At 29.2% G+C, this 16,014-nt stretch overlaps 2 protein-coding genes across 3 annotated transcripts in view; one reads left to right on the top strand and one right to left on the bottom strand.

The window, feature by feature from the left end:
* The window catches only part of LOC100162033 (UDP-glucose:glycoprotein glucosyltransferase), a 10,626-nt gene extending 1,241 nt beyond the window's left edge, over positions 1-9,385 (top strand). For both annotated transcript variants that reach the window (XM_016805962.1, XM_001944664.4), the window contains 20 exons: positions 528-764; positions 882-1,114; positions 1,183-1,371; positions 1,455-1,627; positions 1,701-1,896; positions 1,960-2,173; positions 2,230-3,034; positions 3,116-3,311; positions 4,747-4,935; positions 5,000-5,225; positions 5,388-5,496; positions 5,639-5,824; positions 5,884-6,093; positions 6,594-6,989; positions 7,520-7,697; positions 7,788-8,074; positions 8,131-8,302; positions 8,362-8,478; positions 8,561-8,711; positions 9,175-9,385. In XM_016805962.1, the coding sequence (XP_016661451.1) occupies positions 528-764; positions 882-1,114; positions 1,183-1,371; positions 1,455-1,627; positions 1,701-1,896; positions 1,960-2,173; positions 2,230-3,034; positions 3,116-3,311; positions 4,747-4,935; positions 5,000-5,225; positions 5,388-5,496; positions 5,639-5,824; positions 5,884-6,093; positions 6,594-6,989; positions 7,520-7,697; positions 7,788-8,074; positions 8,131-8,302; positions 8,362-8,478; positions 8,561-8,711; positions 9,175-9,200 (4,490 nt within the window). In that variant the 3' untranslated portion in view covers positions 9,201-9,385. The remainder of the gene's footprint in view (positions 1-527; positions 765-881; positions 1,115-1,182; positions 1,372-1,454; positions 1,628-1,700; positions 1,897-1,959; positions 2,174-2,229; positions 3,035-3,115; positions 3,312-4,746; positions 4,936-4,999; positions 5,226-5,387; positions 5,497-5,638; positions 5,825-5,883; positions 6,094-6,593; positions 6,990-7,519; positions 7,698-7,787; positions 8,075-8,130; positions 8,303-8,361; positions 8,479-8,560; positions 8,712-9,174) is intronic.
* A 67-nt stretch (positions 9,386-9,452) lies between these two features.
* On the bottom strand, positions 9,453-14,847 carry LOC100164094 (protein Wnt-11b-like). Its single transcript, XM_029487295.1, has 3 exons — positions 14,269-14,847; positions 9,773-10,047; positions 9,453-9,701 (listed from the first exon to the last, which is right to left on the bottom strand). Exons 1-3 carry the CDS (start codon positions 14,548-14,550, stop codon positions 9,527-9,529), a joined length of 732 nt encoding a protein of 243 aa, XP_029343155.1. The 5' UTR covers positions 14,551-14,847; the 3' UTR covers positions 9,453-9,526.
* Positions 14,848-16,014: the final 1,167 nt, after the last annotated feature.

The raw sequence follows: 16,014 nt of genomic DNA on the forward strand, positions 1-16,014 counted from the left end.
GTGTGTAAGACGGAGACAACAAATCCATGGGTAGCATCCTCTTAAGATTTATTTAAATTTTTTTCATTATATCTAATTAATTCACTTAGTTCTTAATTTTTTTCAGAAAATTATCATCAAGCGAGTTGTAATAGCTCATAATAGTATAATACTAAATATAAACAAAAATATATATATAAAGTAAATAAGTTTAAAATGGTATTAATTCTGATTAATTTGCAATCTAGAATTATACTTAATTTGGAATAATAAATGTTATATTGAAGTTATATTTTTTATTGAACAGTTAACAAGTGTTATTTAAGCTACAAATTATTTAATTTATTGAAAACTAGGTATGGTGCATTAACAACATACTTAATTCTACCCTTTTTTTTTAAAATTTAGTATATTATTTATTAATATACATTTTTATAATTATGTAAAATGGCATACCTACATTTTAATTAAATAATTATTTAGTATATGAATTATTACATTTATTATTTCATGTTAAATTGCAATTAATAATTAATGTTATGTTTCAGATTCATCAATCTTTTATTTTATAGTTGGTTTGTTTTGTGTTTTTTTTTTATTCACACATGAATCAGAAAATAAAAATTCTAAAAAAGGGAAATATGTTACGACTATGATTGATACAAAATGGAGTATGGTACCACTTGTTTTAGAAATGGCAGAATACATGGCTGAAGAAAATCCATATTCTTTATGGTTGTTTGTGGATAGTATATCACAGCTTAATCCAGCTTTAAGTGAACTTGGTATAGAATAACTAATAAGCATAATATAGTTAATATAATTAAATAATTATATTATTAATAATTATATCATTTGTATTATAATTATAAAATCTTTAATCTTTAATACAATTTTTGTAGATAATGATCAAATCAAATACCAGATTGCATTATCTAAGGCTGGATTATTATTATCTAATTCTAAATTGAGACTATTAAAATTTTCTCTATCCATGCATATATATTCACCACGTATTGAAATGTATGCACAAATGGCAGCTGATAGAGGAGTGCAGTGTTCCACTTCTGTTGAAATTGATGGTGAACTTGTGTGTTCAATTGAAGAGTTAAAAAAAGTTTTACAACGAATAAGTGTTAGTTTTTGTTCAGACTTATGTAAATATCATCCATTAAAAAAAAAAATAAACAATCTTTTTTATAGGTTGAAGGTTCAAAACATTTGTGTGAAACATATCATATAGATCATCATCACCCTTCTTCTAAAAACAGAAGTAACATAGCGATACTGTATGGTGAATTAGGAACATCAGAATTTGCTTCTTATCATACAGTATTAAAACAATATGCTCAAGAAGGATCTATAGACTATGTTTTACGTCATTTTGTAAAAGTAATTTGTTTAATATACGTTGTAATTACAACTGCATGTTAGGTTGTAAGATGTAATCATGTTAACCAATAATTTATATATAGGAAAAGAGTGAACAGAAGGTTCGCCTATCTGGTTATGGTGTTGAACTTCATATGAAATCAACTGAATATAAAGCAGAAGACGATAGTGTAGTTAAAGATAAAAATGATATCAATAGAAATGAAGATGAGGAAGATATTTCAGAAATTGAAGGATTTGATTTTAAACGCCTTATGTAATTTTAATTTATTTTATTAGGATTTACTGTTTACTATTGATATTGATAAACTTTTAATTATTTAATTTAGTGAGTTATACCCTGATAGAAAACTAGATTTATTAAAATTCAGAACTCATTTATCTGAGGTTAGTGGTGAACTAGCCCCTCTTAAGGCTTGGCAATTTCAAGAATTGAGCCTACAAGCAGCACAGAGAATTGTGAGTGGTCCACCTCAAGATGCTGTTCAAACTTTTATTCATATTGCTCAGAATTTTCCAACTCAAGTAATGTTGAACAAAAATTTATTTCACTATTTAAAGTATAATTTTGATGTTAATTTATTTTAGGCTAGATCATTGGCGAATGTTAAAGTTAGCAAAGAACTAAGAGATGAAGTATCAAAAAATCAGGATAGTTTTTCAATGGGATTGAATTTACAACCTACTGATACAGTTTTATTATTAAATGGAATGTATTTTGATATAGACATCACAGATATGTCAACTATATTAGATTCAGCTACTCAAGAATTAAGTATAATGGAAGGGTTATATTCTATAGGTAAATTCTATTTTTTTTACTCCAGAAAAAATATTGAAATAGTTTATTTTTTATAGGCATTACAGACAAAAAAGCTATTTCTTCTATGTTGGCGTTGGATTTTGGAAGTGTTAAAGGAAAGTCTTATGCTGTAGATATTAGGGATTCTGCTATTCAATGGATAAATGACTTAGAAACTGATGCTACATATAAGAGGTGGCCCTCATCAGTTGATGATTTGCTTCGACCAACATTTCCTGGCATGTTACGAAGTATTCGACGTAACCTGTATAATCTTGTAATAGTTTGTAATCCAGCGTCTAAAAGTTCATGGCCTTTACTTAAACTAACTGACTCATTTTTAAACCATCAAAGTCCTTTACGAGTTGGGATTGTATTTAATGTTTCACCAAAGCCTGCTATAGGACTAAACGATGCTAGTGTAGCCATATTGAATGCTTACAATTATATTGTTGAGCAAACATCTAAACCATTGGCTGCATTTAATTTCATAACCAATATGTATACATCTATTAGTGAAGACAGAGATGTTATTGTTGATGACGTTTTAAATGAATTTAAGAAGCAGTACCCCAAAGCAATTATTGATGAAATATTTGGAGAAGACAGTGATTACGATACGGCCCAAATACTGGCAAAAGAGTATATCGCTAAAACAGGGTTTAGAAAATTACCTCAAGTATTACTTAATGGGGTTCCATTACAAGAAAAATCTTTAGTGGAAGAAGACTTTGAAGAAGCTGTTTTAGTAGAATTAGTTACTCAAACACAGACTTTACAAAAGGCTGTATACAAAAGAGAATTGACTGACACAGACAATGTTGTAGACTGGTTAATGACACAACCAAATGTAATGCCAAGGTAATTTACCAAAAAAAAAAATATTATTTACAATTAATTGTATGAAACTATATATATTTATCCACACAATAATTGTTATAGACTGAATTCACGTGTACTCAATACAGACTCAAGTAAAAATTTGCAATTATCTGATAAACATGAATTTGTTTTGAAGTCAATGAATTATATTACTTTTGCTAAGAAATCTAGTATTAATCCAATTACACACTGGATTGTTGGAGATTTTTCTAAACTATCTACTTTCAAATTGATCAAAAACACTTTTGAACATTTGGTAAGCAAATAATTTACAATATTCAATCTTCAAATCAAAATATAGTATTTATTAATTTATATAATATTAAGTAATAAGTTTTTTTGTTACATAATAATGTATAACGTATTACGTAACTTATAATATTTAAACATATTCTACTAACAATGACCTCTGAAGCTAAAAGTAAAAAAATAACATCATCTTAATGTGATATTTATTTTTCTATCAATATTCTCAATAAGATGTTATCTCTGCAGTCCGACATGTATGGGACTAGGACAGTGTTGGGTTATTGGAAAATCTGGCCTGGGTACTGGAAAATACATATAAAATAAATTCAAATTGTATGTCCATTCATGTATCAGTTAGAATTAAATATTTTCATTTTATAGATTATTATTATTAAGTATTAACATTACATACTACAATTGAAATTACAATAATTTAAATGCATAAGCTTTCTATCATCTAATTAATAAATGTAGGCTATTTTTCATCCTGGAGGTGACTTTTTGGTACAATGAACAAATGTACTGCGCAGTATTTTGAATTATTATAAATTATAACACTTTTATCAGTGCAAAATATAAATTTTAATGTTTTTCTATTATCTATACTGTCTGCAGTTTTTATAAGATCTTCAAATTTATTTCAATTAGCTTGTATATCCTATATGGTAGTACAACCAACACCATAAAATGTAGCATGATTATATAATTTTTCACCATTGTCAATTTTTTTATAATTTTGTATTTAGTTTATAAAGTGAATGTTGTATTAATGTTTTATTCCTGAAATCTCAATAATCTACCAGCATTACAAATCATTTGAAAAATACAGTGTCTAAAACTACACTAAACTCGTCCGATTCCGCGCATTCCCCACTACTTGGTATTGCCGATAGCTGTTCGTCAACAGTCGGCTGCGCTCAATGCTATACAGTGTATAGCGGTCGTGGAAATAGTGGGGGAAATGGGGCCTCGAAACGGTCTCCGCCGTCAGTCTGCATGCTCAAAACGGTAATACTCTCTCATGGGCCGGAGTATTTTACAGATTCTTTTATGTACTAAAGGTTTAGATTAGGCATTATTGAAAATTTAAAAAAGAAAACTATAATATAAATATAAATAATAATATTAATATATTTTTTAATAATTTTAAAGAATTGTGATTTTAAATATATTACTAATTTTATGGTAAAATGATTAAGTAGTTTTAAAAGATTATGTTATGGCCTAAATATGAAAGTTATCCCGTCATTCATTACTATTCTACAATAGCGATAACAATTGTAAGTTATTTTAATTTAAATGTTAGTCTTTTTTTCCATATTTTCTCTGTTTCTTGTAGTCTACTCTATAATCCATGTCAATTTTGCAAATTTAGGATATCTCATAATTGCATTTGTTTTAATTTTAACTTATTCTAATATTACATTTTTTTTTTTTTACAGAAATCTGATTCTGAATCGCGTATAGGTGTAATTCCAAATCCATCAAGTAACGATGGACATATAATCAAAATAAATAAAATAGTTTTTGAAGCTTTTAAACAGGAAGATAAATTGAATATATTAGTTAAGCATTTATCACAAGCAATTAATGTTAATAAAAATCATATTGAAGTCATAAATTCACTACCAGTAAGATTTATATTCTTTGATTATAGTAATCTAAAGTATTAATATTATATTTAATTTTGGGTAGGAAGAGATACATTTTGATGTATCAAAAATAGATATACAATTGTATAGAAATTTTGCTTTTGAAGCATTGAATTTTGAAAATGGACAATGCGGCGTAATTACAAATGGACGTATTTTGGGTCCATTTGATGAAGATGAAGATTTCTTAACTGATGATTTTGCTTTATTAGAACAACATACATTAAAGGGCAGTGTAAACAAAATTCTTAATATACTTAAAGAATCAGGTACGTTAAAACTTAAAAATATATCAATTACTTGAAATATAAACTTTTTAACTGTTCTGGGCATTAATAAGTTTAAAAGTAATATAGTTATTTTTTGTATTAAAACTTAATATCTGACATACTAAATTAAACATAATTTAAACTAGTTTATATTCTTTATAGATGTAATGGATATTACAAGTGATATGATAATGAAAGCAAGTGCCTTAATTAGTAGCCGTTCTCAAACTAAAAATCGACATTCTATACCCGATGTTTCTACTAAACACAGGTAAAATATCATAATATTCATGGCATTTTATAGCTTTATTATAATACACTAATACAGTATAACCCATACTTAGTAAAACTTAGTAGTACTTGGTAACTTTCATAAAAAATGTCAATTGTTTCAAACTTTTTTTTTTATGAAGTGTTATTAAATTAACTGCCAACAATGAAGATGAACCAGTTTTCGAAATCAATGTTATTGTTGATCCTGTGTCTAGAGGTGCTCAGAAGGTTGGATCTATTATTTCCGTATTATCACGAGTACTCAATGCTAACATAAATATATATTTTAATTGTGTTGATAAGAACAGTGATATGCCTGTTAAAAGGTAAGAATTAATATTGTATATTCTTTAATGTATATATTTTTATGCATTTTATATTTCAGTTTTTATCGTTTTGTGCTTGAACCTGAAGTCATTTTTGATAAATCTGGCCATTTGTCCCCTGATCCAATAGCAAAGTTTTCTAATATGCCCACTAGTCCATTATTAACACAAATACTTCATGTACCTGATAATTGGTTAGTTGAATCTATTGAATCTCCATACGATCTGGACAACATTCGACTCGAAGATGTTGAAATGGGCGTTTATAGGTTTGTAAGACTAATCATAACCGTTTAAGAGGACGTTACACAGACTGTTGTCTTCGTCTTACAAGTGCATAACATAACAAATTTATGCTCAAGAGAACGCGTTTAGCTCTATTAGTTTAAACATTTGAATGAATTTCGACCTATTATGAAACTTGATGGCAAGCACATTATTTGTGTTTGTATGTGGGTTTTTTACAATAGTTCAATTTCTTAACAAGTTATGCTCATATAATATAGCGTAAAATTTAAATGCTCATAACTCACTTATAAACTGAATTATCATAAAAAAAACTCACATATAAACACAGAAAATGTTCTTACCATCAAGTTTCATAATAGGTTGATTAACTTTAATTTTAAAACTAGCTAAGTTAAATGTGGTTTGCTGAGCGTAAATTTGTTTTATTATGCACTTGTAAGACGGAAACAACAAATATCTGTGTAGAGTCCTCTTAATGGTAAACTAACATTCATTATTTTATTTACTTTAATTAATTTAGTCGGTATGAATTGGAATATCTGCTGCTTGAGGGTCATTGTTATGATTCAGTCAACATGAATCCACCTCGTGGTCTTCAAATGACACTAGGAACAAAGTCAAATCCAGTAGTAGTAGATACAATTGTTATGGCCAACTTGGGTTATTTCCAAATGAAAGCTAACCCAGGGGCTTGGATGTTAAGACTTCGACAAGGCCCTTCAGCTGATATTTATGACATTATTTCTCATGAAGGATCAGACCGTTCTCCGAACAGTATGGATATCAAAGTACTGATCAGTTCATTTCGTTCTCATATAATTAAAGTCAAAGTTGCCAAAAAACCTGGCAAACAGAGTTTAAATGTCTTGGGTGATGATGATGCTGAAAACAAAGGTTTATGGAATTCAATTACCAGGTGAATAAAAATTAACATTAAGCTTCTTTACGTTTATTATTAGGATAATCTTTTTACGAGTTAGCTACTCATTTGTTTGTTACAAATTACATTGAACATTTTTTGTTTTTGAGCTTTTATAATTTTAATATATATTATTATGTTTTATGAGGTTAATTTAGCCCTAAATCTTATATTATATATTATAAATAGGACCGTCGAAACTTTTAGTATTTACCTAGTCTTTTGAAAATCCTTAACATAATCTAAGTAAGATTCAAATTTATTTTATACTTATATTAAGTTAAATATGTTTTGCACTTTCCTAAACATTTTTACTAAATCATTTATAAACTAAACAAAACATACTTTTCCATTTAAACTATAAAACTAACTAATTTTTCCTGAAATTCTAATTTTTTTTTTAGCTAAATTGCCTTTGATATTTTAGTATTTATGATTTCTATTAGTTCTAATATATTATATATTCTTAAATAGTTATTATGTTATATTATTATATTATCTAATATCTATTATACATTCTTTCGTAGTTCTTTCAGCTCGGGTTCACCTGATAAATCAACTGACGAAACTATCAACATATTTTCTGTTGCTTCAGGCCACTTATATGAAAGATTTTTAAGAATTATGATGTTGAGTGTGTTAAAAAATACTAAATCTCCAGTAAAATTCTGGTTTCTTAAAAATTATCTGTCTCCAACTGTTAAGGTATTTATATTTTATGTAATGAGTTTATAATTTTTGTTTTAATAATTAGTGTAATTAATGACTATTATGGATATATTTATTTTATTTCAGAACTTTCTTCCTATTATGGCCCAAGAGTATAAATTTCAATATGAACTAGTTGAATATAAATGGCCTCGTTGGCTCCATCAACAAACAGAAAAACAGAGAACTATATGGGGTTATAAAATATTGTTTTTGGACGTTCTTTTTCCTTTAGACGTTAAAAAAATTATATTTGTTGATGCTGATCAAGTAGTTCGAGCTGATATGAAAGAATTAGTCGACTTAGATTTAGGTGGTGCACCATATGCCTATACACCATTTTGTGAAAGCCGTAAAGAAATGGATGGCTTCAGGTTAGTTTTGTCTAAAAACAATATTTAACTTTATTTTAAAATGCACTTGTTTAAAGATTTTGGAAACAAGGCTACTGGAAAACTCATCTACAGGGTCGTCGTTATCATATCAGTGCATTGTATGTAGTAGATTTGAAACGCTTTAGAAAAGTAGCAGCTGGTGATAGATTACGAGGTCAATACCAAGCTCTTAGTCAAGATCCAAATAGTTTATCCAATTTAGATCAGGTTAGATAAATAATAGTAATAAAATAAAATATGACACTTTAATTGTTATATTTTTAAAGGATTTGCCAAATAACATGATTCACCAAGTTTCTATTAAAAGTTTGCCACAAGAATGGCTTTGGTGTGAAACATGGTGTGATGATGCATCCAAAAAATCAGCCAAAACTATTGATCTTGTAAGTATTAATATTTTAGTAAATCTTTCTTTTATAAATTTAAAAACTATTTTTAATGCATTGTTTCTTATTAAAATGATAGTGTAATAATCCATTAACTAAAGAAGCCAAGTTGACAGCAGCAATGAGAATTGTTAGTGAATGGAAAGATTATGATAATGAAATTAAAAGATTACAAATTAAGCAAAGTGAACATGAAGATGAAGTTTTCAATGTTGATACTCAATCAAAAGGTAACTGGTCCATGAAATTGTATGAGGATAAAACAAAAATGCTTAGTACTATCTATCTAATATAAGAGTAATTTCTGGTGGCAACTGATAATCGTCTGGTTTGGTCAGACCATTTCCGTTGTTAAATTGTTAAATCAGTTTTCATTATCTGCTTTTATTTCTGACAATTGGTCGTAGCTGAAAAGTTTCTTTGCCATGTAAGTGAACGCCATATCCGTATGTTATGCATTTGTAAGACGGAAACAGGGAATGAAGGTATGGTGTCTTCTTAATGTTTGAAAAATGCAAGCTAGGCGGTTGTTGTATCTTGTAATAATAAAGTTATACCCTTGAGAGCATCGTACTTGGCACGCATTAGCTGCAACCGTGTGCAAGTTACTTTTATATTAGATAAATTTTGGAAATTTTAATCATTATATTTATTTAATCGTTTTTTAAAATATATTATTTTTTCTTATTTCAGGACCAGAAGTACACACAGAATTATAATGGATTTATATTTGAAAACTGTTACATAGAATTCAAATGATCTCCAGTTTTATTATGATAATATGTCTATTTATTTTATATCTATTGAAACCAACTATTCATTGTTCCATCATTTTTACAACATTCGTTGATAACATTTTTGATTATATTATAATTTGTTTAGGAATAAAAAATTAAAAAATAAAGATATTAAATTTATTTTAATTGTGAAAAACTTTTTCCATTTTTATTTTTTGTGTTTATTTACCACATGGTTATAAAAAAACATAAAATATTCTTTCGCAAAATAAAATCTCAAATATATATATATGTATGAATTATTAAAATTAATTACAGATTTGCCTTTTTACTAGGCTAGTACAGTTTTGACAATTTACATAACAGCACCAATGGTATTTGCATTGACAGCGCTCCGTCTGTTCAATAGTTTGTGTAGTGTAGCCTCGGCCACAGCACATGGCTAGACAATTTTCAGTACCAATTGCTGTGGAGTTACACTTTCTAAGGAAAAAAAACACATTAATAACATATTAAATATGAGTAAATGCTTATAAATCTATAAAATTTCACACCTGCCGACTGTCCCATAACTGCCTACTCTCTGGTCATAATTACAATAATCTGAAGATTCGGTAATATATACTAATGAACTGTCTGTGTGTTTTGGAAGTCCAAATCGAATGACTTGAACCATTTCCACTTTCAACGGTGTTTTATTATATAGTTTCAACAATTTGATGCCCACCCCAATGAATTTGTTCGGCAGACCCCTCCAACACGTTTTCACGTTACACGATCCCGACATGCCGTGACACTTGCAATGGGTTTTCACACTTGACAAGACCACCTGAAAAAAAAAAAAATTAATTAAGAAAAGTTGTAGCAACATGATCCCCTTGCGAAACGGACCGCCGCGCCTGCATTCTTCTGCAGGTTCTCGTCCGACGCGTCGTGAGCGTGCGTATTGTTCCTACGACGCACGATTCATTATGCATTATTAACATTTATTGATTTATCTATAGGATACGATACAGTTGGTCATTTTTTTTATTCAATCTTATTTTACCAACATTGTTAGTTAACAAAAATGGTTGGTCCGTGCCACTCCACGCGTGGACATAAGTCAAAATGCTATGCCATTATCTCGCTCAAAACAGTGTATATTGACAATATCGACGTCCAAAGAAACACACACTAAGGTACACGATACGTCGATACATCTATTACCTATATAGGTAAGCGTACCGTTAATGTTTTCATCACTATTCACTTTATAGTATTCAAATAGCTATAACTATACCTACTTATATTTTGAAATTTAATTTTTATTTTTTGAACCAATTTTCGTCCGATAGAAAATATACAGTAAAACGAATTAACTGTAGATTGATAAAGGTCGAAGTCGTATAGATATATTTTTGTATACCATATACCTACCTATTTTAAAATTGAGATTTCGAACATTTACCTATTAGATTCAAGACTACTCAACTATACATTTGCCTAAAGTATTACGTAGATATAGAATTAGATCTGTACTTTATCTGTTACAGGCTGCAGTAGATCTCTTGTCAGTACAAAATCTCGGGGAGTTGGGTGCATACTATAAATAAGTGGTGGTTGAATGGGTAGGTACCTATGAAATATAGTCAGTTGCGTGAAAAACAGACTTTTTAAGGTTTTCCTTAGTAGAAAATAAAAGTGGATTGATATATATTATGTGATATCACATTAGAAATTAAATATTTATATCCTTTTGCACTCAAGAATTAATTAATAACTTTTTTTAATTTTAAAATGTTCTCTTCTAATGACTAATGTATTTTATTCAAATCTATAGTATAATAAGTACAACCTCGCAGTGTGAAATTCATAATATTATGATTGTTGCTATCCATAAATTTATAATATATTAGGTTGTATTACATGTAAAAATTGTATTAAAAAATGTTCTTTTTTCGAAACCTGAGAAAAATGCATGTGTGAGCTACCTATAAGAGTTGACAAAATAAGGTATAAATTGTAAACATCCTCCAAGTTTCAAGTAATCCACTACCCAGTTGCGTATTTAAGATTTTGCTGCTTTGGGTACACATTTTTTTTAACGCCTCCCCCCCCCCCCCCGATTTTTTTTTAGTGGCAATTTTTCTCACCCATAAAAAAACTTACAACACATGTGATATGGTAATCATATCATGCAGTATATAAATCTATTCAGTGCCTCAGAATCTTGAATATGGTAGGTACTCTCAGTAGCAACGAATAACGAAATAATCAAAGCAATAATTGTAAAATGAATTAATTTTTTTATCTATTTATAAAATTGTGAACATATTAAAAATTAATTTTTCTTGAAAAAGACATCGATAATGGCCGCATAATGAAATATGGCCTTATGGCTTATTGCATTAAAGTCATGGTTAAAATCAATATCAATAATTATAGAAAACGACCAAATCGTATATTTGTATCTACAGTTATTTTTTTGAGTTACACCTTACAATCAAAATCAATTGTGTCAAAAAATTGTGTCTTGCTTGAAAATTACCGTTTTTCCATAATTTGTTTTTATTTTTCTCGTCGCTTTTGAAAAATACTGGAATATTCTTTAAATTACCAACTAGACAAAGTTGGACATTAACTAGTTAGTTTATTTTTTAATCAACTTATGAACTTAACAAGTTTAATTTGCAGTTGAAATAACTTAGCTTTTCTCAGTTGATTTTAAAAAAATCCATCAAGTTAAAAATATTTTGAAATTTTTCGTTTATACGTAAATATTACTATATCAGTATAAAATAAAAATAATCCAATACAAAAACACAAACATTTCAATTCTTTTTCTTGATAACATAATTTTGTGTATATTAATATATTTTATCGAGTTATAAATTATATATTATGCAAGCTGAAATTATAAATGTTTTTAATAAAATCAATAATTTTAAATTACAAATTGACAATTGTTATGTTTTAATGTTATAATATAACTTATAATATATATGAAGGTCATGTACTGATCTTCACGTATTATGACATTCAATTGCTATACGATATAAAAAAAATGTATTTGTTAAATTTTTAATTTGAGATGAGTATAGTTTAAATTATATAGTAAATAATAGTAGGTAGGTACCTAAAGTAAAAGTAAAAGGGTATACAGTGTACATTATTATAAAAGTTAAATAAAATTGTTTTTTATAATTTATAAATTAGAAACTAGAAACACAAATTCATTCTTTATGTGATTAACTCACTAATTTAAAAAAAATAGATTTACTTTTTTTAAACTGAGTTAAGTTAATATTTTTTTCTATATTAACGTTTAACTCTTCGAGTTAAATTTATAATTTGTAAACTGTTCACTTTTAACTTATAGATCTTGTGTCCTCTTAACTTAACTTAACTTAAGTTAATTATTTCATTAACTTTCCCTGCACCTTTGCAACTAGATTCATTTTGGCACTAGAAAAGAAAGATACTGAAGTTGAAAATCGAAGCATTATTTCAACTACCTATTTATCGTGTATATAGATATTAGACACACACACGCAAAAAAAAATCATCCCACATTATTGTGAAATCATTGTCTTCATCGTTCCGCTCAGAAACAAATAATATTATGTATGAAATATAATAATAATATTATTGTCATCAGTACCTAATTGTTTATTATTAGAAAAGTAGGTATGTTAATATTGGTAAATAGTTCGGTAGTTAATAAAATTATCAATGCAATACCTAAATCTATCTTATAATAATAATATCTTAAAATATTAATTGTTTTTATACAAAAATACTGTATCTGGTAAGTTTAAGTTTTTAAAAAGTAGGTACTTAATCAAACTTACAAGACATTTTCGAATACAACTTGTTAAAGGTACTTATATGTAGTTAAAGATAACTTGCAAAATTACTGTAGTCTGTGAGGCGTGAGCTATTAAATATTAAAAACGCTCTCATGTACAATAATATTATACCATTTTTAATATACGGCCCTCTTGTACTGTCAGTACGATATGCTACAAGTAATGTTTAGTTTAGGCACCGAACAATAGATTTAGGTAGGTATCCGACGACAAACCTATATGAGTGTGTATCATCAGATTTGGAGATTGATTGCATAGAATGGCTTTGTTTATATTTAAATATTAATTGAACGTCTTGTTGAAATTGATTTGCCTAACTGTCTATAAACCATTGTAAATCTTTTCAAAATAAAAAAAGTTCCCACAAAAATTTGCTGTCCCCCAAAAAAATGCTGCCTGGGGAAATTTCACTCAACCCCCCCCCCTCCCCCCTAAATACACCAATGAAGTAATCTATTGATATAACTGTAATTGAAAACGACACAGTAGTTGTTTGAGACTATTAATTTCGGATGAACCAACATCCAAGTTGGATAACCCGACTTTTCCCGTGAAGGAATGAAAGAATACAAAATATAGGCAGAGGCGTAACTATAAACGTGACGATTTTATGGATGTTTTTACCTCATCTGCCCGAGTAACCAATGGCAACCACTTACATACAAAAAAAAAATACTAATTTATACTAATTATTTCTCCTGTAAAATTTCCATCGTAAATCTCAAAATCCCAGTTTGACCTCCTTCCCGGGCTGGACCTATACTGGGTCCAGTTTTGAATCTAAATCATCCAGCGATCAAACCACTCAAACACACAAACAATTTCATCAAAATCGGTCCAGGCGTTTAGGAGGAGTTCAAATAGGTGAAAAAGTACAGAAGAGTTATATTAGGTACTTATAAATATAAATAAAGGTAATATAATATAATATAGGTACTATACATATTTTTTTTTTTTTTAAAGGGACGGCGGCTATTGGGTCTGCTTTAACCTAACCTTCGGCATCTCCTGTCATCTAGGCCACCAATAATTTGTATTATAAATTACGTAATTTAAAACAGAAAGGTACCTATAACCTTTTTGAGCATCTCTTGACAACATTGTCTGGATTCTCGCCTGGCGCCACTACCTATGTATAGGTACCTAGTCACCTAGGTATAAGGTTTCATGTACAATGTACAAAGTATTTAGAGTCTTACTTTTCGCCCTATTTTGTAATTGTGTTCGTCGACTATAGACATAGCTCTCTGTTCGCGCCGTACTGCATCTTCGTTGGCGTTGGCCGACAAGTCTTCGTCGCCGTCACCATTGTATTCGCCCGACGCCAAAGGAATTTCGTTCTTCACGAACTGTCTGGCGAACTTGGCGCCCCATCGGACGTTGTCGTCGCATCCACTCCACTTAAATGTGCCGTCCGTGTCTTCCGGGTGGGTACCGCACCCACAGCTCGGCAACATTCCGGACGCGCAGTCCCTGGTCATGGTGTACGTCAGCGCGGCCGAGCTGAGCGCGTACACGAACGACTGTTCTTTCGTGCCTGCAACAGTGTATTAGATTATAAATTATTGTGTGACACGCAAGGCCGGATAAGGGGGGTCTAGCCGGGCTGGAAGCCCCAGGGCCCTCTCAAGTACCAAAATGAAAGGGGCCCAAACAATTTTAAGCTGATACCTACACATTTTTAGTGATTTTAAAGAAGAGTTTTTCAATATTTTAAAAACCATTTTTTTTATCGACAAAAACAACTAAGTAGTTAATACCTACAAAAGCACTATGGTAGAAAAGACGCATTTTACTGTTATTTAATATTTTCATTGATATTAATAATGTTATTTATATAAGGAGTGAGCTTTTTCTAAATTAACTAGAGTAAAAAAAAAGTATATAACCATTCAAATCCAAGAAAACTTAGACATACAAATGATTTTATATTCTGAGAATGATTTGTTAAAATCATTAGACTGCTTAAACGAAGTACTAAGAGAGTTGGCTTCAAGTGAAGCAAGAAAAACAAATTTATTTGATAAAATGGTTTTTGTTTTATATATTAACTTTTGTTTGATATTTGTTGTAAATAAGTACGTATACTGTTAATAAATTTAAAAGTTATTATGAAAATTTGAATTTAAATTAATGAAATATGAAGTATAACTTGATAACAATTTATATTATATAGTATGGTTAAGAGGGTGAGTAGGACAGTCGAGTGCTCTCGACTGGTGGACAGCAGGAGCAGTCTTCACTCTTCCGTATCGCTCGTCTCGGACGGTCGATGCGCACCGTGTTCTGTATTCTTTCCCTATGTGTCTATTGTATTTTTTTGAATTAAGCAATAAAGTATTACAGTTTGATTAATTTGTTTTGTAAATCGTTAACAAACTTTTATTATACTACAATAAAATGAGTAGCTTTATAGACATAAATTACATTTACCTATTAATTTCATAAATTGCAATTGTCAAATTGTGAAATAGTTAGAAAAATGTATGTTCCTGCAAGCGTAGTGAATGGCTTTGTAAAGCATGTTTTGTCAAAAGGGCCCATATGAAATTTCAGCACGGGGGCCCAATAGGTTCTTAATTTAGCTTTGACTGACGTGACACCGAGCCTACATGTTTTCGTCCGAATTCGACCTTTTGGTTTTCACCCAAAGTAATATTATTATAATAATATCTTTATATATAAAAATGAGTGTACATTTTGAATACATTTTATAACTCAAGATCCACTGAACCGATAAAAATTTCAGGGCATATTAAGATTGATATGTAGATAGTTTCTGTGAAGTTTGTACGCTGTGCGATAAGTGGTTCCGGAGTTATGGCCTTTTAAGTGCACACCTGGCGACATGGCTATATTTATTTTTGTATATATTTAAGTGCAAACCATGGAAACCATGGAAATTAATTGATTTGTTTTTTTTTTCGTTTTTTTCTACAGTTTTA

Source organism: Acyrthosiphon pisum, chromosome A1 (assembly GCF_005508785.2).
Source record: "Acyrthosiphon pisum isolate AL4f chromosome A1, pea_aphid_22Mar2018_4r6ur, whole genome shotgun sequence".
Taxonomy (NCBI): Eukaryota; Metazoa; Arthropoda; class Insecta; order Hemiptera; family Aphididae; genus Acyrthosiphon; species Acyrthosiphon pisum.